Genomic DNA, 21,300 nt, shown 5'->3' on the forward strand with positions numbered 1-21,300 from the left:
ATAAATCCCTAATAAAGGGGAACATCAAGTTAAACAGTTTTTGCTTCCCTCTTGGGCTGTGTCCTGGCACCCGCTCTGACATAGCTTCGGGTGTCCGACATCTCCGGGATTCTTGCAGTGAAAGAGAATATTCTTCAGGTCGTCGTTTGCGAATTCCGTGCCGTTGAGGACGGCTTTGAGGTCGGCTTCTGTAAATCCTGGGAGATTTTAGTATATATATATATATATATGTATGTATATCTTGTCGAATGGCTACAAGGAGTGAAAATAGAAACCTTACCTTTTTTAACAAGCTCATCTGCGCAGTAGTCGAAGCTAGGCGTGCAGACCTTGGCTGCTAGGCTGGTAGCGGCTATAGACGAGAGTGCAAGAAGGACAGTAGTGAACTTCATGGTGCAGTCCGTGAATAGATGGTAGTTGAGATGTGGTATCAGGAGTTCCGATCAACTCGGAAGATAGGAGGAACCAGTGAACCTTGAAGGGACAGAGTATTAATAGCCCCGAACAGAAACAGCAAAAGAGACGGGCATGGACAGATAGTATCCATCAATACTTATAGGCTGGTTACACATTCTTGTTGTGTTTCGAGGGATATTGACTGGAATGTAGAAATGAGACAAGAACAGAGACACGACACTGTTTGCCAAACTGGGAACATTGGATAGCGTTCAAGGGATTATTTGTTATGATTGAAACTTCATGATCCTATCATTGACACTCTCAATGCCATACCCAGGGAAATTGCTATATTCATGGGACCCATTACTTTGAAAGTGACCAATTCGTTTGATATACTTGCCTGGGGTAATTTCCCCTTCTGCTTTTGAAAGATCGAGACGTCATGATAAGTTCAATTGAATTGCACATACCTGTCCCATATCTTGACTGAACGTTGGGTCTCAATGAAATACTCATGCCTGGAGATGCTTCAGTTGCAGGACAACATTTTACTCGAGTATTCTCGTATTGTCTTCTGTGGCAAGAGACCACGAATCATGTAGCCCTACAAATTGTTTGGTACAAGTACGGCTACCTTAAGTCTTTGTTCTATAGTTACCCTGATAGATTAGTGACGTCGAGGTAAGAAAGATCGGGACCGAGAGATCGATCTGGAGACAAGACACGCAGCTGATGGCTGTTTTTTTTTTTTTTTTTTTTCACCCGCATTGGGTTGAGTGAGTGATGGTTGATGATGTGTTGGTTGCCATTGTGGCCTGACAGAAACATATCGAAGCAATTTCATGACTCAGGCGGGTTCTCCCTCTGCATCGTTTTGCCACGATCAGGTCAAGATGATTGATTCGAGACTCCCAAAGCTGAGGGCGATGATTTCCATTTCGACGTGGAGAACATGAGAATGCCTTTGGCGTTGGGGCTGCTCTTCCCCTTATGTATGCATATAGATGTGGCAGGTCAAATTCCGAAGATCTGATCCTAGTCTATCAAATCAGCAATGGGTTAATCTGGATGTAGATGCAGGAGTTGACCATTTACTGATTGCCAAAACAGCTTCCTGTTGTCCGCCTCACTTTAAGGCAGTGAGTGGGTGCTACTGCACGTTCCCTTGTGTGCAGACTTCCGATTTTTCCTTTTTCTTTCCTTTTTTTTTTGTCCTGGGAAACTGAGGAAGAGAATTCATAATTGATTCTTGTTTTTCATGTATTCATTAAGCAGGCTCAGAGGATTGTTGATGAAAGAAAAAGTGAGGTAGAAAGGTCAGGTGGAGTTCTCGTCCTCCGTTGAATTAATTGTCTCCCCTCCTTCTTTCCTTCTTCCTCTTTTCCACACACCGACTGGGATCGGGATTATTGGTCCTTCTCCATCGAGATTGCATCTCATACAGGTTGCTGCAGTGACCTCCTCATTATTACCATTGAATCAGAACCCGCACCCATGCAGCCAGGGTATGTCGCTCGCCGTAACAGGTGTCGGGCAGAAATCCATGATGGGTGGAGTGTAGCACACCCGACGCTGGGGGATGCAAAAATTATCACTGCCGAGGCTGCATTTTTGCCCTCTTTTCGAATCTCTAATCAAAGCCCAAATTGCGTTGGTTAGGTCAATTACACGCCTGGATCTGGCAGCAATGATGGGATTCCGTTGTTGTTAGGCTATGGGATGCCCCCGCTGCCCTTTTTTCTGCAGCCACCGGATTTTGTGTCGTCTCAGAAATCTGATGACCTAGCAACCCCCCCGCCGCTCCCCCCGAAGATGAAGCACAGAGAAAAAGCTATAGAAAGTATCCCAAAGGAGGGAAAACTAGGTAGCCTGACGAGGTAGTGGCACCACCCACCCCTACCATCACCATCTTCAATATGCCCAATTACTGCCATCTTACTTTCCCTCCTCGACGGTCAATCCTCCCTGGCCGCTGTCACTAACTACTGCAAGCTTTCCATGCAGAGACGCTCATCCTCCGTGTCTCCTGCTTGCACTTGCTCGCAATGTTTTCGGAGGGACCTTCTTCTCCACTTATGGTGGTCCACTAGGGTCATTAGATCCGTGAGACGTGGCCCAATGATAAGAGATGCCGTTGGGTAGTTCGTCCATGACATCCCCATCTCCAAGACCAAAGTTGTATGTCTCGAGAATTGATCCCAAACTACTGGGTGGTCGATGAACTACCATACGTCGCCTCGTCTTGGTCTTCGACAGGGACCAGAATGCGGTTAACGGATAGGCGGGATTTCCGCTGGCTTTTTTTTTTGGTTTTCATTTTTGGTCCTCTAATAATACATAGGCATTTGCTCGAACCTTACCATCTAATATCTACCCTCGTCTCACGTCCCAATCCCAATTTGTTTCATCGCCTCATAATTTTCTTTTTTTCAATTGACTGCTCACCTGCCCCCCAAATTATACGTCTTCGCGGACAATTATACACAAACACATCCAATTTTACACTCATCTGATTTATATTCCTTGTTCAACCCTCGGCCCGTTCAGACCTATTATATTTTTAGATGCCCCGTACCTAGATCATTGCCATGGCCAAAAAGAAGAACGGTAAAAAGAAGAATAATAACAACAATAGCAACAATAGCAACAACAACAACAAGCGTACTCCGGTAAACGACAAGTTATCCAATCCAGAGCTTAATCCTTCTGATCCCGTCCCAGAGGCGGAGTCTGGGGAAAATGGCATCTCCGCTCCAGTACGCACAGCTTCCCAAATATGAGTATCAAACAATTGAAAGTCCATATAATTATCAGGCTTTTGACCGTTTTACTTCTAAATTTTCATATTATCCCATCAATTCTGCATCATCCGATAATCTGACGGCTAAGGATCAGGACAACAACCCCAACCCCGTCGAGACTGAGGAAGCTCAAGCCGCAGCAAGTCCCCCAGGAGATGAATCAAGTAGCTCTCCAAATGATACTTCCACAGGAGAAGAAGGTACGCCATATCCTTTAACTCTACAGCCTCTCTCCCGTTGCCGCCATCCTTCATTCATCGACGTAACATTCCATTTGTATCTCTGCTCACCCTTCTCAAGCTTCCTCGGGAGCAACAACGCCCCCAGATCCGGCAGAGGGACCTAATGACGCTACCCCAGAAACGACAGAGGAAGAAGAAAAGCCTGCTGAGGAGGCTGCTGTAGAACCAGAAGCCGCCCCAGAAGCCGTTCCAGAAGCCGCCGCAGAAGCTGTTCCAGAAACCGTTCCAGAAGCTGCCCCAGAAGCCGCCCCAGAAGCCGCCCCAGAAGCCGTTCCAGAAGCCGCCGCAGAAGCTGTTCCAGAAGCCGCCGCAGAAGCTGTTCCAGAAACCGTTCCAGAAGCTGCCCCAGAAGCCGCCCCAGAAGCCGTTCCAGAAGCCGCCGCAGAAGCTGTTCCAGAAGCCGCCCCAGAAGCCGTTCCAGAAGCCGCCGCAGAAGCTGTTCCAGAAACCGTTCCAGAAGCTGCCCCAGAAGCTGCCCCAGAAGCCGTTCCAGAATCTCCCCAGGAGGAGACTCCGGCTGGGGAGCCAGTTGAACAGCCGGATCCCCCAGTTGCAGAAACCAGCGAGCCAACAGAGACCCTTGCCCCTGAACCTGTGGAGGAAAAAGCGCCTATCACAGATTCATCCGAAGAAGGAAAGCCAGCTCCAGAGCCGTCTGATGAGGAATCAGCCGCAGAGCCCGCAGCTGAACCTGAAGCGGACACAGTCGAGGAAGGGGTGCCTTCTGCAGAGCTACAAGAAGAACCCCCCGCCCCTGGGCAGGAAGCGCCGGAGCAATCAACCGAGGATAAAGTTGAAGCAGCAGTGGACGTCCCATCCACAGAGACGGCGGTGGAACAAGCAACAGAATCTGCAGACTCGCCTGAAGAACCCGTGCCTGCTACAGAATCCAATGACGAAGGAAAGCCTGTCGAAGTTCCTATCGAAGAATCCAAGCCAGCCCCTGAACCAACTGACCAACCTGAGCCAACTGACCAACCTGAGCCAACCGACCACGCTGAGCCAACCGACCACGCTGAGCCAACCGACCACGCTGAGCCAACCGACCACGCTGAGCCAGCCGACCAAGCTGAGCATACGTTGGAGGTGCCGGTCGATACAGAGCCAACAGAAGTGACAGAACCTACGTCAGGGCCAGCTGACGAGGAGGAATCGCCAGTAGAAGACGAGGTGAATGAGCCTATTCTGAAGCTAAGCGAGGAAGCAAACGAGGAGCCGGCACATCCTACAGAACCTACTGAAGACGAGAAGCCTGTTTCTGCTGATACGGCTGAAGAGGTAGAAACCCCCCCTGCGGAAGGAACCGAAGAGATAGCAGTCACTGAGCCTAGTAAGGAGACTGAGAAGGCTGCCGTGGAAACTACTGAAGAGGAGAAGCCTGCTGTGGACTCTGAGGAGGAGGCGAAACCGCTAGAACCAAGCAAAGAACTAGAAACGCCCGCCAGCGAGCCAGAACAGCCCAGTACCGAAGCCGAGGTTGTAGAGGTTGCGGAAGCATCTCCACCAGAACCAAGCCCAGAGCTCAAAGATGACGCGATTTTGGAAGAAGCTGAGCCCTCTAATTCCATGCCAGAGTTAGAGGGGCAAGATGATGCAGCAAATGTGGATGAGCAGCCCTCGGATGAACGCTCCCAACCTGGTCATGGTAAGTTCGGGAGCAATATGAAACTAGTACCTGCCCTAATGTTTCTTAGAAGACGATTTTCCCGAATGTGATCCTTTGGCGGCATCTGATAAAGTCGAGGCCGAGAAAGAAGCTGCAGCACAAGCAGAAGAAGAGGATGCTCAAATAGAAGCCGAGGATGCTTCTAGGCGAGCAGAGGTGTTAATCGAGCTTGATGACGAGGATGACAAGCCGGGTGATGTGGCAGAAGCTCCCAAGGAAATAGAGCAAGAGATAGCTGTTGACACTCAGCCCCCGAGCACGGACGAAACCAGCGAGCCTCTTCTGGAGACACCCACAGAGCCAAAAGAAGAGGACCCGCAAGAACATGCCATTGAAAGTGAAACCACCCCAGAGCCGGGCTCAGTAGAAGCACCAGCTCCGGAAGATGGTGCCTCGGACGATGCTCCATCGGATCTTCCACTCGAAACTCCCGCCCCCGAAGCAGAAGAAAAGGAAGAATCTGTGCCACAGCCTCTAGAAGACACGGTAGCAGGTAGCGTGAAAGCTGAGGAAGAGCCTGCCGCCTCCGCGGCCGAACCAGCCGAAACTTCTTCAGAGGAACCAGCTGAGCCTGCCGGTGGAGCTTTGGTAGTTACCGAAACTCCTTCTGAAGATACTACGACGGGTGGGGCCTCCGCAGACGATGTACATGATGAATTAGAACCCGCACCAGAAGAGGCTTCACAGAGCAACCTAACGCCAGATGAACCCACCGCTGCAGAGACTGCCCCTGGTGGAGCTGACGAACAACCTTCAGCTCCCGTCGACGTATCCGAACCTCAAGAGAGAGACCTTGCCCCAGTGGAAGACCTTGCCGAAGCAACAGAACCACCGCCACCAGAACAACTAGCCGGCGAAAGTCCTGCCGTAGAAGATACTTTTGTGGGGGAAATAGGCGTGGTGGACCCTCCGAGTGAACAAGCTCCCGTCGATGAACGAGAACCAGAACCCAAGATTTCAGCCGCTGCAGAGGCTCCCGAAGAGGCACCAGCCGCACAAGCGCATCCGGATGTACCACTTGTCAAAGAAGCACCGGGCGAAGCACTTCCGGTGGAAGAGGTACCTTCTGAGGAACCCGTTGTGGAAGAGCCCGCTGTGGAAGAGCCCGCTGTGGAAGAACCCGCTGTGGAAGAACCCGCTGTGGAAGAACCCGCTGTGGAAGAACCCGCTGTGGAAGAACCCGCTGTGGAAGAGCCTGCTGTTGAAGAGCCTGCTGTTGAAGAACCTGCTCCCGAGCCAGCAGCGCCCGTCGAGGAGCCAGCAAGGGAAATTGAATGTGTTGAACATTCTGTTCCCCCTGAGCTTATCGCCGAGGAGGCAGTCGTGCCCTCGGATCCCCCAGCGATAGGAGAGCCTCCTAACGAGCCCGACTCTCAAGAACCTCTCGGGGAAAAGGAACTTCCTTCATTCGATGCCCCCCCTGATGGCGGTCTTGCACATGCTGAAGCAGAGAAGCTCGCTCACGAAATCCCGGCTGGTGATCTAGCCACAGCGGGTGAGTCAGAGGGCGATGTTCAAGAAAGAGGGTTGGAGGACGACTCGTTCGCCCCGGATGAGGCCGGTCCGTTGGACCGTGGTATCGACCCTTTGGCCCCTTCTGCTGTAGCCGTAGTAGGGGGTGCAGCTGCTCTAGCAGGTGGTGCAGCTGTACTAGGGCCGAGGAGAAAGAAGCGACGGTCTCATGCCGAACCTGATTACGAACGACGCCATTCAAAGAGTTCCTCGGAAGGGCTCCGGCAGCAACCTCAGAAGACTGACCGAGGAAAGCTGACCCAGCGCTGGGTCATGGCCCTGGATGAATCAAGAAGGCTGTACGAGGAAAAGCAAAAGAAGGAGCAAAGGCGCCAGCAACGAGCAGCGGAAGAGAAGGAACGCATTTCATCCGAAAGGGAACGAGACCGAGACCGAGACCGAGACCGATCAAGACGGGCCGATCGAGTTGAACGCTCGGATAGCACTAGGGACAAGGACAGTAGACACAGCGGATCAAAGCACCGGAGCTCAGGTAGCGACGGACGAGAGCAAGAGCGGAAACTGGACTCGTCTTCGAGACACTCCCACGGGTCAGCCTCCAGGTCTTCCAAACCTCGACATTACCTCAAGTATGAGCTACCTAAGGAAGAGGTTTCAAGCAACGGCCCTCTCCCCAAGGTCAATGGCACCAAGGCGAGCGCGAAGATTATCGAGCCCCCACGTAGGCACTCATCCACCAGCCACTCTCACAGCCATCGCCATTCCACAGAAGGAAGAGGAGATGCCGAGAGATCTAGCGGCTCCCGCCGGAAGGAAGATCATTCTCAATCCGAAGCGAGAAAGAGTCGAAGGAGGACGGAAGAGGCCGTTGATATGCAGGACCGGAAGAGGAATCAGGACAGCGAAGCGCTCCGATCCAAAGAAGAGTCTGATCACAGACGACACCATCACCGCCGTCACCACCACCGACGAGAGCCATCCCCTCCACCAAGTGGAGCTTCAAGACTCAGAGATCTCATCAAAGCAGTTATCCCTGCTCACTGATGCAGACTATTATTTTACTCTATTTTTCGGCCTGTGCATTATCACCGTTTATATTTTCATTGTCGTCTTTTCTTCATCTGTGACATGATTTGAAATTTCTGACAGCTGTCTGTCAGAGCTGCATTGATGAGCTGGGCATTGATAGCGGGAGCATTGATTCATGCATATCTTTTCGGCCTAACTAACATGTCTGGTGTTTTTAGTTTCGCATTAACTATATATTTATATATGTTGTGTTTCCTGAGCGATTGATTTTTCAACGTACATATACTTATATAATGGAATGGTGCCGCCATGTCTTTGTTGTATATGTATCATTCAAATTGTGCCCACTGTGCAGCTCAGCATGAAATATGATTCTATCCAAGCCTGCCCTTGTATACCTAGGCAATGAATAGCATCAGACAATTTCCTGACGCCTTCATTATTTCCAGAAAGCAATTAAATAGACCTACACTATAATGCCCGAGGGGGAAAACAACAAAATCCAAAAAGTCTATTGTGTATATTCATAGTAGCCAGATGGTGTCCAGACATCCATCAGACTAGTGGTATAATAATTGCTTTTAGTATCCCCGCCTTTTTTTTTTCTTCATTGGTTTTGCTTCGTTAAGGCGTTATAATGCTCCCCGAGGCCGTATGTATGCCTATAATAGGCCAACCAAATGACTCGCTTGACTCGCTCTTCCTCGTCAGAACTGTGGGTATCGCCAGATTCGATTTTTTCAATCCGCCCATCGCCCTGGACAACGTTAATATCCACTCCATACGCCCTCGCAATAGCTTGGAGCTCCAGTTGACCTCCCCATTCAGCAGTCAGCTTAATCTTCCTGGTATATTGTTCCAAAGGTTCTTCCATAAATGGCTCGAAATCGTCCTTATGCTCCGTAATGAAATCTGCCGTCACAGCCCGGACCGCTCTATATCCATCATGTTTGGGAGAAACGACCGTATCAACACGAGACTGTGTCGTAGGCTGGAGAACAATCCTACTAGGGTCCGGCGCAAGCCCCAGTCCCATCTCATCCAATTGATTCGCAACTGCAGAGAAAAGACAATGTCCGTCCGGATTTATCTCCACTTCTTGGAGTTTGAACTGTTTAAACACGCTATCCATAACTTCCTTCTCGTTTCCGCGATGATCCGTTAACTTCGCGGCTTCTTCTTCCGCCTGCACTGCTTGGGCCACCTGCTCTGCGGCACGTCGAGCTAACCGGGCCTTTTGGCGGTTCGGCTTTTTACCACGTGTAGCTGGTTGCGAGTTTGGTTGTGATAGGTCCTCCGCTACCGGTGCTTTAGAGCCATTGGTCTCCTGAGTTTGCGTCGCCTCCACGCCATTTGTCTCTCCATTTTTCTTTGTGTCATCGTCGTCGAGTGTTAGGTCGTCTAGGTCCTCGACCGGTGCCGCGGTTGGCTCGCCGTTTAGCTCCGCGATTTCTGCCTGATGCCGCTCAGTGAGCTCTTGTTGGAGTCGGTCGCATTCATCATTAACTCCCCGGCGTGTCTTCTTGGTCGCGGACTTTTTTTTCTGTGTTATGCGTGCTTGAAGATCTTTTTGCTCTTTGCGATGTCGGGAGAGAAGTTCCTCCATTTTACTCTAACTTGAAATGCGAATTTAGCGAATTTGGACGACGGAGGGAAAGCAGGGCTGTGAATATGCAAAAATAAAGAAAAGAAAAGAAAAAGAAAGGTCTTATGGAGGCTTGGATATCAGGAAGAGAGGAAGAGTAGATGCCTCAAAAGTCTTTGGCCCCGCGGCGAGATGGCGCTAACTCTATTAGGAAGCTTACCAGATATGCTGTATTAGTCAGAGTTTCTTGGCCTGATTCAGAAATGCCAACACCGTGACTGTCTGCCTTAAATTCTGGATTTCTCCGGATTTCTCCCAAATTATTTGAGCCAAAAATCATGGTAGAAATACCATGGTTCCTCATATTTATGTAAATATCCCATAAATATAGCGATATATTGAGGACTTGGAATCAAAAGCTCGCCTCCTCGTCGGCATCTCGGGCCTCAGGATCAAAGTTATTCCTACCCCGCGGAACCTCGGTACTTGTCTAACTTGAGCGCCAGCTCGGCCCAGGGAGATCACTGGGGGTGATGGGGATGGGTCTTGTATATAACTTAGCCCCCGGGCGTGATTCCTTATTTCTCGATCCGAAAATCTGTATAATATTCTCCTCCATTGTTAGCAGAAAATCGCCGCCATGGATTCCCAGAGCCTATTCAACGTCAAGGTGAGTTTGCGCCCACCTTTGGCAATAACTAGAACACCTCTAGATCCATTCCAAATGTATTTTCTGTACTAATTGATCCCACCAGGGCAAAGTGGTGCTGGTCACCGGAGGAGCCAAAGGCATTGGTCGCATGATTTCCGAGGGATATGTAACCAACGGAGCTACAGTCTACATTTCGTCCCGGGACGCAAAGGCTTGTGAAAAGGCCGTGGGCGAGCTCAATGCGCTCGGAAAGGGAAAAGCGTACGCCATCCCTGCCGATTTCTATAAAGAAGAAGACGTTAAAAGGCTTGCTGAAGAGCTCGCTAAACGCGAAAGCAGTAAGTGAAGTTCTTCGCCGGCAGCAGAGTTGTAATCCTTGGTGGATTATTGCTAATTTTGAAACTTCGTTCACGCACTCTAGAACTCCACGTCCTTGTTAACAACTCCGGCTCTAACTGGGGTGCCCCTTATGACGAGTACCCATCCGCTGCCTGGACCCGAGTCCTTACCCTGAACCTTCATCGTGTTTTTGACCTTACTAAGCTCGTCACACCCTTACTCGAGAAGGCTGCAGCGCCCAATGATCCCGCTAGGATCATTAACATTGGCAGTATCGATGGCCTGAGGGTCCCTTCGCTGGAGACTTACGCATACAGCGCCAGCAAGGCTGGCTTGCATCATCTGAGCCGGGTGCTAGCGAACCACCTAGGACGGAGGAATATCACGTATGTTGCACACCCCGGGGGGCATCAAACCGCGAACCCAGGCACTAATATAGCTTGCGCTCTACAGATCTAATACCCTTGCCTGCGGCCCATTCGAGAGTAAGATGATGGCCGCCACTCTGAAGACGTTCGGAGACTCAATCAAGGCTGGGGTTCCCCTCGGCCGCATTGGTACTCCGGAGGACGTTGCAGGATCTTGCCTGTTTCTAAGCAGCCGCGCAGGCGCGTACATCAACGGAGCAACAATCACTGTAGATGGAGGTAGTCATCTTGCTGCTAAGATGTAAGCAAGCTAGACATCATACTAGACTTGCACCATATTCTCAACGCCACAAGCTGTCTCCTGTCTTATTGATCAAGTAGAACATGTAAGATGCAGGCTGATGCCATAGTGCCAGGCTATGATCATCCTGAATCAAATTAAAACATGAATCAAGAGCGTAGCACAAGGGTGCCGTACCATCCTCGACTGTAGTTGACGGCGAACCTCTGGGGATATTCACTCAACCACTTGTTCCCAATTAATTCTGTCGCTGGTCCTCCCTGCTGTTACAGGCTCTATATGAAGGGATTCATAGTTTCTCAATCTGACAGTTGAAGACCAGCCGGCACAGATTGGCTTCCTAGGATACATTTCTTTGAATCAGTATTAGGTGCTTCGAATAGTTTATCTTTAAATGCTTAGAATGAAAATTGACCATTGGAGTAATACCTCGGGTCCCAGCTTAGGGTATCCAGGTGTCTCGACATCTTTCAGCCACAGTTCTCAGTCTTCAGTAATCCAGTCATTTGCGCTTCGATGGTCCGAGGACGCCATCACGGCCTTCCAAGTCAGCTGGATCGCGCAATTCTTCTCTCCAGCGAACGTTTGGTAGAGGATGACCATGTCGAGCCACACAATGGGACGCTGTATCGGACGAAGAGCCTGATGAGATGGGCATCAAACCGACCCATAGGGATGCGGAGATACTATACTCGGCAATGAGAGCGAATTCTCTTTTTACTCCCTTTTCGATCTTTTTTTTATATGTGAGTGTAATATGTATGTAGAATTAAAGTAGCTTAGTGTACAATAGATAGCAATTCTTCGACTGGCTCTTCTCACTTACAGCACAAAACAAGTTCAAAAAAAGACACATGTGAAAATCATATGAAATGCACCAGTATGAATTCCCCTGGTTAAATTATGTGTGGAACACCTATATAAAGATGTATAAGTTTCACGAAAATCCACCTGGTGGAGAGGTTGTTGAGGGTTATGTCATCACGGCCATTCTGATGCTGTCATAGGTCTCCAGAGAACCGTACCACCTTTGACGACTTCATTGCTCCAACGCTCATATGCTCTTTCACTTTGGCATATATTATGAGGGTATAAACGTTTCAATCACTCGTGTCTTAGACTTATCAAGCTCTGTGCTACCTTTTAATACCAGATAGCACATCCTATCGTTACAACGAAGTATCATTTTGGGATTATATCCGCCACAAAAGTTCCCCCGCACCTCAAGCATCCGAAAGAAGAAATCGAAACTTCACTTGTTGCTGTATGTCGGGCTTTTCAGTTTGGATACTACATTACGAAAATTCGTGTCTCTGAAAGAGTGCGTGGTGATTGACCCCAATAGCATGACTTCCCCGAATGCTTCGCAGCACCGGCGGGTTAGCTCGTGGGATCCATTTCAGCACCCGGACATTTATTATGGAGATGAGGAGGCTATTGCACGGATAAAGAACCGCCGGCGAGCATTCTCTTCGGTAAGAGCTAGCATATTCCCGAAGAGAATGCAGAAATGACTGATCTATGCTATTCCGTACCCAATAGACGTTGAAATCGTTTAATCGACAGGATATACAAGATCTACTAGGCGAGCACCCTGGAAGAAGGGGTAGTCACGGTATATGCTCCTCCCTCAATCTTAATAAATTGAATAGATTTCAGGAACAGAGGTGTAAACTAATCAGTTTTGGCTGGTAGATGAAAGATCGGTAAATCCTAGGAAGTTCATCATCGATGTCGACGAAACCCTTCATAGTCTTCTGGAAAGAGAGGACACCGACGGGAATATGCAAATCACCATCGAGGATGTCGGACCTAAGGTGGGTGAAATATCGTACACTTAAATCAACATAGCGATACCACGTGCTAACATACATATATACTTTCAGGTTTTCTCCGTAGGAACCGCAGCATCTTCCGGGTACAATCGATTCGACCTTCGAGGAACTTACATGCTCTCTAATCTCCTCCAAGAGCTAACAATTGCCAAGGACCATGGTCGGAAACATATCATTCTAGATGAGGATCGTCTTAGCGAGAACCCAGTCTCACGGCTTTCGCGGCTTATCAAGAACTCTTTCTGGAACGCTCTTACCCGAAGAATCGACGGGTCTAACATCGAAGTGGCTGGACGGGATCCCAAGGATTGGACGGACGACCCGAGACCCCGGATCTACGTACCCCCAGGCGCCCCTGAACAACTCGAGTACTATCGGAAGGTTGCAAAGGAACACCCTCAGCTGCGCCTGGATGTGCAAGTGCTGGATGGGGAGATCACACCGGAGTATGTGAGAGACCTCAATGGTAAACCGGGCCTTCTGGCTTTAGCGATGGAGGAGAAGTATAACGAGTCAAGCAAGGAAACGGAATATGTTGGAGTACCGTTTGTCGTTCCGGGAGGGAGATTTAATGAGCTGTACGGATGGGACAGCTATATGGAATCGTTGGGGCTGATGGCTAGTAGCAAAGTTGATCTGGCTAAAGCTATGGTGATCAACTTCTGTTTCTGCATTAAGCATTATGGAAAGATCTTGAATGCAAACCGCTCATACTACTTGATGCGGTCTCAACCCCCATTCCTAACAGATATGGCCTTGCGCGTGTATGAGCGCATTAAAGGCGAACCAGATGCTTTAGATTTTCTTCGGCAGGCCACTCTTGCTGCTATCAAGGAGTACTACAGCGTCTGGATGTCGGAACCGCGGCTTGACCCTGTCTCCGGATTATCACGATACCGGCCGCAAGGAATCGGAGTGCCTCCAGAAACCGAACCTACGCATTTTATGCATCTTCTCACTCCCTATGCCGAAAAGCACGGTATGAAATTTGAGGACTTTGTCCAAGCTTACAACACCGGTAAGGTTGAGGAGCCTGAGCTTGATGAATATTTTTTGCATGATAGGGCTGTTAGAGAGTCTGGGCACGATACTAGCTACCGTCTTGAAAGAGTCTGTGCCAACCTTGCAACGGTGGATCTGAACTCCCTCTTATTTAAATACGAAGTCGACATTGCCCGTACCATACGGAACTATTTCAAAGACAACCTCGAAATCCCCCCCGAGTTCCGGACACCAATAACCAAGGATATTAAGAGCGAGTCTTCCTCGGTATGGGACCGTCGGGCACGCCGGAGAAAAATGAGGATGGACACGTATCTTTGGGATGAAGAAAAGGGCATGTTCTTTGATTACGATACCGTCCTGCAGAAACGCACAAGCTACGAGAGCGCGACCACTTTCTGGGCTATGTGGGCTGGTCTAGCTACACCGCACCAGGCTGCTGAGATGGTTAACAAGGCTCTTCCACGTCTCGAGGTATTTGGCGGATTAGTCTCCGGCACCGAAGAATCTCGAGGTGCAGTTGGGTTGGATCGACCGACACGGCAGTGGGATTATCCATACGGCTGGGCACCTCAGCAGATGCTCGCGTGGACGGGACTGCTTCGGTACGGGTACCAAGAAGAAGCTGAGAGACTTACCTACAAGTGGCTTTATATGATCACGAAAGCATTTGTTGATTTCAATGGTGTTGTTGTGGAGAAATACGATGTGACTCGGCCTATAGATCCGCACCGTGTTGATGCTGAATATGGAAACCAGGGTGTCGACTTTAAAGGTGCCCCAAGAGAAGGGTAGGATTTCGTTTCCCGCGGATGATTTGTTTCTACCTCGCTAACTCTGTTTATCTTGTAGGTTTGGTTGGGTCAATGCTAGCTATGTGTATGGGTTGGATATTCTGAATGCGCATCAACGGCGTGCTCTGGGAGCAATCACCCCGTATGATACGTATAACAAGGCTGTGTCTATGCAGGATGCGGTGTTTGGAGGATAATCTTGAAGGAATTTCCAGCGTTTTGAGGAAAATTACACTGCAGAGGAGAGATATGGCAGAGATGAATGGAAAGTGAGATCACAGATTTGTTTGGAAGAAACAGAAAATAGAGTGACTCACTTGGGTTGTCTGGTAGATCTCGCCCAACTAGGTATCCAGAGTACATATACTTACTGCTAAGAACGTGATGCGGGGTGGACCCGTATATCGGAAGAAAGGAAGAGAGAGACCTCACTCACACCATCCCGCAAAGGATATAGGTCAATAGATCCTGAACAACCTAGGAGATGTCTCAGTCAACCCGAGTTCCGACAATCCAAATCCGTACCTAGGTAATCAAGCCGTCCGCAACACCAAGTCGAGCATTACCTACCTACCTTAGCGGCATGATCTCGACAATAACACGGGAGAAGGCTCCTTATTTTCCCGAGGAGATTCTCGTGGAGCCCAAAAGCCCAGCTAATCAGTTGCGACGATCATGAATATAACGAAATGGTAGTTAGATAGGTACTCCGTGGGTTGAACTATTTTCTTCGGGCATGCGAGTTTTCAATTCGAAATCTAGTCTGTGGTTGGCCTGAGGGCGACATTTACTTGTTCGGGTAGGTGGAGAATGATTGAGGCCTGAGGTTGAATTCTGACATTCTCGCCGGTTTCGGCACTTTTGATTGGTGAGATTGTGCCGAGGTTTCTACTCTGTAGGTATTTTGAGGCATTTATACGGGGGGGGCTCTAGAGTGAATGAAGAATGAGACTAGATTTTAGGGATCAATCTCCTATAAAGAACACAATAGAGAGTGTATTCTGGTATGAATCTACAGAGGAATCTAGACTAATATACTGTCATGTATTGTCATGTATTGTCATGGTCTACTCCGTCTGAAGCACATGTATTGACGTCATGTGGACTTGCGATTCTTGGAATCTGGAGAGAAAGAATGTGATGAATTGTTGTTGTTTTTTTCTCAAGGGGATTGAATCGAATAGCTCTGAAGAAATTAGATAGACAATGGGCATGCGAAAAAAGGAAAATATCATCTGGTCTTCAACAAGAATTTTCTATGAATAACCCCCAGTTCTCTCTCTCTCGAAATTCCGGGGTAAAAAGAGTTAAAACTCCAGTGGGGAGCCTCAGGCATTCTATCTCCCATTAGACCGAGGATCTGTCAGTCGCCCCAGTGAGTCTCGATCCTCTCTTCCGAACCACACGGCCAGTTAGAGATCCGGATTCTGGCTTGTGAACCTGGGAACACCATAAACCTAATGGTCTCGAATCACTCCAGCAGCTGTTTTGATGCGTAATATTGCCCCGGTTGGCGATATGCCGGCGCCGCTTGCTTCCTGTCTGTCCCGCTGAGCCGAGCGTTTACCGACCACAGTCATACTTCCAGACTGTGACGCATTACAATGGCTCTGGGAGCTTAATTCATAAGGAACGGTCTACGGGGGGTTTTTTTTTTGGCTTGTGATTCTCGGCTTTTCGCGCTGTGTGTCAAATTACATTTCTACCCCCTTTCTTTCCTCCTTCGCTGCTCTGTCGCGTGCTTCCTCTATTGCTTCTGCCAGACAGCACGGCACTGTACTATACACATCGAAAAGTTCTGTCCTGTTTCTGGCCTCGTATATACCTCATCAAACTGTCGTCCAACATGGGTTACCTGGAAGACGAAGACCAGAAGTACTTGGACGACGTCCAGGCTGTGAAGCAGTGGTGGACCGACTCCCGATGGAGATATACCAATCGTCCCTTTACGGCGGAGCAAATCGTTGCTAAACGGGGGAACCTGAAGATTGAGTACGCTTCCAATGTCCAGGCTAAGAAGCTATGGAAAATCCTTGAGGGCAACTTCGAGGTTGGTGGTCTCCCCCTTGGGAACCTCGCTCCATTTGACCGTTACTAACGCCCTGGACAGAAAAAAGTGGCGAGTTACACCTATGGCTGTCTCGATCCCACAATGGTCAGCCAGATGGCCAAATATCTTGACACGGTCTATGTTTCCGGCTGGCAGAGTTCTTCCACCGCCTCTTCTACGGACGAGCCCTCTCCTGATCTCGCCGATTACCCTATGGTATGTTTCTATGGCCGCAAGGACGCAAAACATCAGGGCACTGACTAATGCGCGCTGTGCCATTCACCATATAGAACACTGTCCCCAATAAGGTCAACCAATTGTGGATGGCTCAGCTGTTCCATGACCGCAAACAGCGCGAGGAGCGCATCACTACCCCCAAGGCGCAGCGAGGCAAAGTTGCTAATGTTGACTACCTCCGTCCCATTATCGCCGATGCTGATACTGGACATGGTGGTCTCACCGCTGTGATGAAGCTCACCAAGCTCTTTGTCGAGCGCGGAGCTGCCGGTATCCACATCGAGGACCAGGCTCCTGGAACCAAGAAGTGCGGCCACATGGCTGGAAAGGTCCTCGTGCCTATCAGCGAACACATCAACCGTCTGGTTGCCATTCGTGCGCAGGCTGATATCATGGGTATGTCACAGGAACGTTCTGGCGTTCGTTTTAAAAATAGGGGCTGGGGGTTCGAGGACTAACCACCGCGCATTATAGGCACTGATCTCCTTGCCATTGCTCGTACTGACTCTGAAGCTGCTACCCTCATCACCTCAACTATCGACTACCGTGACCATGCGTTCATTGTCGGCTCAACCAACCCCGACCTCCAGCCTCTGAACGACCTTATGGTGGCTGCGGAGCGTGCTGGTAAGAGTGGAGATCAGCTCCAAGCCATTGAAGACCAGTGGGCCTCCAGGGCCGGCCTGAAGCTGTTCAACGAAGCTGTTATCGAAACTATCAACAAGAGCTCCCTGGCCAACAAGAAGAGTCTTGCGGAACAGTACCTGAAGGCTGTCAAGGGCAAGAGCAACACTGAGGCCCGGGCTATTGCCAAGGGCCTTACGGGCACGGAGATCTACTGGAACTGGGATGCTCCTCGCACGCGCGAAGGTTTCTACCGCTACCAGGGCGGCACCCAGTGCGCCGTCAACCGTGCTGTGGCCTATGCTCCCTTCGCGGACTTGATCTGGATGGAGAGCAAACTTCCCGACTACGCCCAGGCCAAGGAATTCGCTGATGGTGTGCATGCTGTGTGGCCCGAACAAAAGTACGCCCTTCCTTCCCCCGCTTCATGTGATGAAACTCAAATAACTTACCCCTGGGAAAAAAAAAAAAAAAAAAAAAAAAAAAAAAATAGGCTCGCATATAACCTGTCTCCCTCGTTCAACTGGAAGAAGGCAATGCCTCGTGACGAGCAAGAAACCTATATCAAGCGCCTGGGTGCTCTGGGATACTGCTGGCAGTTCATCACCCTGGCGGGTCTGCACACAACGGCGCTGATCACAGATCAGTTCGCCAAGGCGTACGCGAAGCAAGGAATGCGCGCATATGGCGAGTTAGTGCAGGAGCCTGAAATGGAGCAGGGCGTGGATGTGGTTACACACCAGAAATGGAGTGGCGCCAACTACGTTGATGGACTGCTGAAGATGGTTACTGGGGGTGTGAGCAGCACAGCAGCCATGGGTCAAGGTGTGACAGAGGACCAGTTCAAGCCATGATTGAAAAAGCAAATCATTTTTCCTCTTTTTTTTTTTTTTTTCTTTTTCTGTGAGAATATATATACCAATTTCATGAAGTTTTCAATGGTCCAGTTCTTGTCCTTATATGCATAGATATCCCAATTCCATGACTTTGGCTTTTGCATCGTCAACCTCAACTCTTGACGGCAGAGTGGGTCGGCACGGGAGGGACCGTGGAAGATCCAATTGTTACCTGTTGATCTGTGATTGACGGACAGAGATTTCCACGGCAATAGAAGTCTAGAAGATAGTCGTTGACGGTTGAATTGAGCTATTCGAAGGCGATCCCAACTATTAGTACGGAGTAGAAGTTCGCTGATGGCATGATGAATACAGAATACAGAGCGGTGTAGGATTCGGTAAGGTATTGAAAGATTTGCCGTACCAAGTGGGTCATTTTCAATACGGGATCGTCATATACCTTCCCAATGCGGTTAGCCTTTGTGACAGACAACCGGTAATTGCTCGGTTTCAAGTTTCAATGCAGAAAAGCCGCGGTTCAATTTCTGTGCCATCTTTCGTCTCCTTGAATCTGCTGCATATAACTATGTGTATGCATCTTAAGAATAAAACCGTCATTGTTTTCCCGTTGGTTTTTCTTTTTACTATCCCCGTGGGTCACTATGGGTGCCTCTGATATTCCCGACCTTACATTCACTCCCATCGAGGAGATCCAGGAGCGTGTCACTCGTGTGCAAACGACCTTCTTGGAGCACAAGACGCGCGATGTCGAGTTCAGGCTGGTCCAGCTCCGGAAGCTGTACTGGGCGTGAGTTTTCTCCGCACCTGCATCATCAGCTTCAGTACCGTCCACTGACTCGGTTATCGTTTCGGTTAGAATCAAGGACCATGAACAGCAGATTGTCGAAGCGCTCCGGCTCGATCTAAACAAGCCCCGTTTCGAATCCGAAATTGGGGAGAGCAGCTGGTTGGAAAACGACATTGTTTTTATCTCGCGCCATCTGTACAAATGGGTCAAGGACGAGAGCGCTCCAGATATCGACCTGACCTTCAAGTTCATGAGCCCTAAGATCCGCAAGGACCCTCTGGGATGTGTGTTAATTATTGGGTGCGATCCTGGTTTTTTTTTTTTTTTTTTGGATGGAACGAGAGCTAACGAGGGTCTCAATAGTGCTTTCAACTTCCCCTTCCAGCTCACCCTCGGACCTGTCCTCGGCGCTATCGCTGCAGGAAACACGGTCGTGATCAAGCCGAGTGAGAATGCGCCCAGGAGCGCTGCTGTCATGCAGAAGATCGTAGAGTCTGCGCTGGACCCCTCCTGCTACACGATCATTCAGGGAGGCATTCCCGAAACCCAGGCTCTGCTCGCGGAACGATGGGATAAGATCTTCTTCACTGGCGGCGCCACCGTTGGACGTATCATTGCAAAGGCTGCTGCTCCCCATTTGACCCCTGTGGTGCTGGAGCTGGGCGGCATCAATCCCGCGATTATCACCAAGTCTGCAAACCCCCGGCTGGTCGCGCGGAGACTCCTCTGGGGTAAGCTCATGAATGCTGGCCAGATCTGTACCTCGCAGAACTATCTGCTCGTGGATAAGGCTCTCGTGCCCGCCGTGGTTGAGGAGTTCAAGAAAGCGTACAATGAATTCTACCCCCACGGAGCCAAGGCCTCCGCCGACTACGCTCGCATCATCAACGAAGGTGCCTTCCGCCGGATCAAGTCCATGATTGATAACTCCAAGGGCAAGATCCTCATGGGTGGAACTATGGATGAGAAGGACCTCTTTATCGAGCCCACCGTTGTCCAGGTTGACTCGCCCGATGACTCTCTCCTCATCCAGGAAAGTTTTGGGCCTCTGATCCCCATCCTCCCCGTCGAGAACCTCGAGGAGGCGGTCAATATCGCCAATTCAATCCAGAGCACCCCTCTCGGTATCTACCCATTCGGCTCCAAGGCCGATACAGAGAAGAGTATGGCCCTTGTCCATTATTACCCTTCTACTTGAGCAATGATGAACTAATAGCAAATAGTCCTCTCCATGACCCGGTCTGGTGGTGTCTCCGTCAACGATGCCGCATTACACATTCCCACACTCCCCTTCGGCGGCGTGGGCGAATCCGGCTACGGCGCATACCGTGGCCGATCCAGCTTCGACATCTTCGTCCACCGTCGCCCCATCACAAGCAGCCCGGGCTGGCTTGAATCCTTGCTGGCGATCCGCTACCCGCCTTACGCCGGCAAGCTCAGCAAGTTCAAGGCAGGCAGCACTCTGGTGCCTGACTTTGATCGCACAGGCCAGAAAGTTACCCTGGGCTGGTTGCGGTTTGTCTTCACACTCGGTGGAGGATCCGCAAAGGCTGGTGCTGGTAGGGCTGTCATTGTTGCTGCTGGTGAGTGAAACCGGTGTATTGTGTTTGGGATGTAATCTTTTTTTTTTTTGTTTCATTTCCCTTCTATTGATATACCCTACTTATACCTACTTATACCCTACTTATACCCTACTTATACCCTACTTATACCCTACTTATACCCATACACATACCTATACCCATATACCCACATATACCCACATATATATACCCCTTGAATATATGTCTAGATTCATGCGTGTAATGTTGGAAACAGCTCCGCTATGCGATGCTACCAGATATCTAAACCCACTCTTTATCTTTCCTATGTCGAATTTTGTGGTTCTTTCTCTTTGGTCTTCTATCCTTCCCTCGTTTTACACCCTCTTAAGCAGATAAATGCTCACTTTCTTTTTCGTATTTCAGTGGCCTATCTTATCATGAAGATTCTCGAACGACGAGCTTCGAAGCTTTAGGTTTACGCACACCACACCACCTGCTATGTATTATTCCAAATTGGGACGAACGCTCGAGCTGTACTTTTATATTCGGTAACTTGATAATCAAAAGTTTTAGATCTCCACAATTGAAAGTAGGCTATAGCTAGATACATTTCTTGGAAGCTCCTTCAGCAAGCTTGAACTTGTCCGCGATATGAAAGCCAACGCTTCAGACTGAATGAATCCTTGAGTTTATACTATGCTAGTAAAGTATATAT

At 49.5% G+C, this 21,300-nt stretch overlaps 8 protein-coding genes across 8 annotated transcripts; 6 read left to right on the forward strand and 2 right to left on the reverse strand.

Moving 5' to 3' along the window:
• Window positions 1–24: 24 nt before the first annotated feature.
• P175DRAFT_0535121 (uncharacterized protein) lies at window positions 25–392 on the reverse strand (the record flags this gene model as incomplete). The annotated part of the gene is made up of 2 exons (XM_040900195.1): window positions 25–197; window positions 281–392. The coding sequence occupies 2 exons, from the start codon at window positions 390–392 to the stop codon at window positions 25–27; spliced, it is 285 nt and encodes a 94-aa protein (XP_040749601.1).
• A 1,863-nt stretch (window positions 393–2,255) lies between these two features.
• P175DRAFT_0354491 (uncharacterized protein) lies at window positions 2,256–3,025 on the forward strand. Its single transcript, XM_040892918.1, has 2 exons — window positions 2,256–2,276; window positions 2,404–3,025. The coding sequence occupies exon 2, from the start codon at window positions 2,580–2,582 to the stop codon at window positions 2,910–2,912; it is 333 nt and encodes a 110-aa protein (XP_040749602.1). The 5' UTR covers window positions 2,256–2,276; window positions 2,404–2,579; the 3' UTR covers window positions 2,913–3,025.
• P175DRAFT_0354408 (PE repeat family protein) lies at window positions 3,026–7,784 on the forward strand. Its single transcript, XM_040892917.1, has 3 exons — window positions 3,026–3,400; window positions 3,501–5,087; window positions 5,137–7,784. Exons 1-3 carry the CDS (start codon window positions 3,139–3,141, stop codon window positions 7,623–7,625), a joined length of 4,338 nt encoding a protein of 1,445 aa, XP_040749603.1. The 5' UTR covers window positions 3,026–3,138; the 3' UTR covers window positions 7,626–7,784.
• Window positions 7,785–8,128: 344 nt separating this feature from the next.
• Window positions 8,129–9,331, reverse strand: P175DRAFT_0504119 (deubiquitinase OTU2). The gene has a single exon (XM_040897781.1). The coding sequence runs from the start codon at window positions 9,214–9,216 to the stop codon at window positions 8,218–8,220; it is 999 nt and encodes a 332-aa protein (XP_040749604.1). The 5' UTR covers window positions 9,217–9,331; the 3' UTR covers window positions 8,129–8,217.
• A 398-nt stretch (window positions 9,332–9,729) lies between these two features.
• P175DRAFT_0464937 (short chain dehydrogenase/reductase family) lies at window positions 9,730–11,247 on the forward strand. Its single transcript, XM_040894860.1, has 4 exons — window positions 9,730–9,865; window positions 9,951–10,185; window positions 10,269–10,572; window positions 10,640–11,247. Exons 1-4 carry the CDS (start codon window positions 9,836–9,838, stop codon window positions 10,857–10,859), a joined length of 789 nt encoding a protein of 262 aa, XP_040749605.1. The 5' UTR covers window positions 9,730–9,835; the 3' UTR covers window positions 10,860–11,247.
• A 954-nt stretch (window positions 11,248–12,201) lies between these two features.
• P175DRAFT_0511649 (alpha,alpha-trehalase) lies at window positions 12,202–14,683 on the forward strand (the record flags this gene model as incomplete). The annotated part of the gene is made up of 5 exons (XM_040898605.1): window positions 12,202–12,330; window positions 12,398–12,470; window positions 12,551–12,672; window positions 12,742–14,483; window positions 14,545–14,683. 5 exons carry the CDS (start codon window positions 12,202–12,204, stop codon window positions 14,681–14,683), a joined length of 2,205 nt encoding a protein of 734 aa, XP_040749606.1.
• A 1,649-nt stretch (window positions 14,684–16,332) lies between these two features.
• P175DRAFT_0443583 (isocitrate lyase 1) lies at window positions 16,333–18,251 on the forward strand (the record flags this gene model as incomplete). Its single annotated transcript, XM_040894189.1, has 5 exons — window positions 16,333–16,536; window positions 16,597–16,752; window positions 16,827–17,169; window positions 17,248–17,800; window positions 17,891–18,251. 5 exons carry the CDS (start codon window positions 16,333–16,335, stop codon window positions 18,249–18,251), a joined length of 1,617 nt encoding a protein of 538 aa, XP_040749607.1.
• Window positions 18,252–18,573: 322 nt separating this feature from the next.
• P175DRAFT_0354546 (hexadecenal dehydrogenase) lies at window positions 18,574–20,749 on the forward strand. Its single transcript, XM_040892919.1, has 4 exons — window positions 18,574–19,041; window positions 19,111–19,341; window positions 19,405–20,204; window positions 20,265–20,749. Exons 1-4 carry the CDS (start codon window positions 18,896–18,898, stop codon window positions 20,630–20,632), a joined length of 1,545 nt encoding a protein of 514 aa, XP_040749608.1. The 5' UTR covers window positions 18,574–18,895; the 3' UTR covers window positions 20,633–20,749.
• Window positions 20,750–21,300: the final 551 nt, after the last annotated feature.

This window comes from Aspergillus ochraceoroseus (genome assembly GCF_002846915.1).
Source record: "Aspergillus ochraceoroseus IBT 24754 chromosome Unknown P175scaffold_8, whole genome shotgun sequence".
NCBI lineage: Eukaryota > Fungi > Ascomycota > Eurotiomycetes > Eurotiales > Aspergillaceae > Aspergillus > Aspergillus ochraceoroseus.

Bases quoted from the DNA above. Each gene is read 5' to 3' on its own strand.
- P175DRAFT_0354408 (XM_040892917.1), top strand. From the start codon at position 3,139: ATGGCATCTCCGCTCCAGTACGCACAGCTTCCCAAATATGAGTATCAA. The intron at 3,401-3,500 runs GTACGCCATATC...ACCCTTCTCAAG, and splicing joins TACTTCCACAGGAGAAGAAG to CTTCCTCGGGAGCAACAACG. The intron at 5,088-5,136 runs GTAAGTTCGGGA...AATGTTTCTTAG, and splicing joins ACGCTCCCAACCTGGTCATG to AAGACGATTTTCCCGAATGT.
- P175DRAFT_0504119 (XM_040897781.1), bottom strand. From the start codon at position 9,216: ATGGAGGAACTTCTCTCCCGACATCGCAAAGAGCAAAAAGATCTTCAA.
- P175DRAFT_0354546 (XM_040892919.1), top strand. From the start codon at position 18,896: ATGGGTGCCTCTGATATTCCCGACCTTACATTCACTCCCATCGAGGAG. The intron at 19,042-19,110 runs GTGAGTTTTCTC...CGTTTCGGTTAG, and splicing joins CTCCGGAAGCTGTACTGGGC to AATCAAGGACCATGAACAGC. The intron at 20,205-20,264 runs GTATGGCCCTTG...AATAGCAAATAG, and splicing joins CAAGGCCGATACAGAGAAGA to TCCTCTCCATGACCCGGTCT.
- P175DRAFT_0354491 (XM_040892918.1), top strand. From the start codon at position 2,580: ATGTCTCGAGAATTGATCCCAAACTACTGGGTGGTCGATGAACTACCA.
- P175DRAFT_0464937 (XM_040894860.1), top strand. From the start codon at position 9,836: ATGGATTCCCAGAGCCTATTCAACGTCAAG. The intron at 9,866-9,950 runs GTGAGTTTGCGC...TGATCCCACCAG, and splicing joins AGAGCCTATTCAACGTCAAG to GGCAAAGTGGTGCTGGTCAC. The intron at 10,186-10,268 runs GTAAGTGAAGTT...CACGCACTCTAG, and splicing joins GCTCGCTAAACGCGAAAGCA to AACTCCACGTCCTTGTTAAC.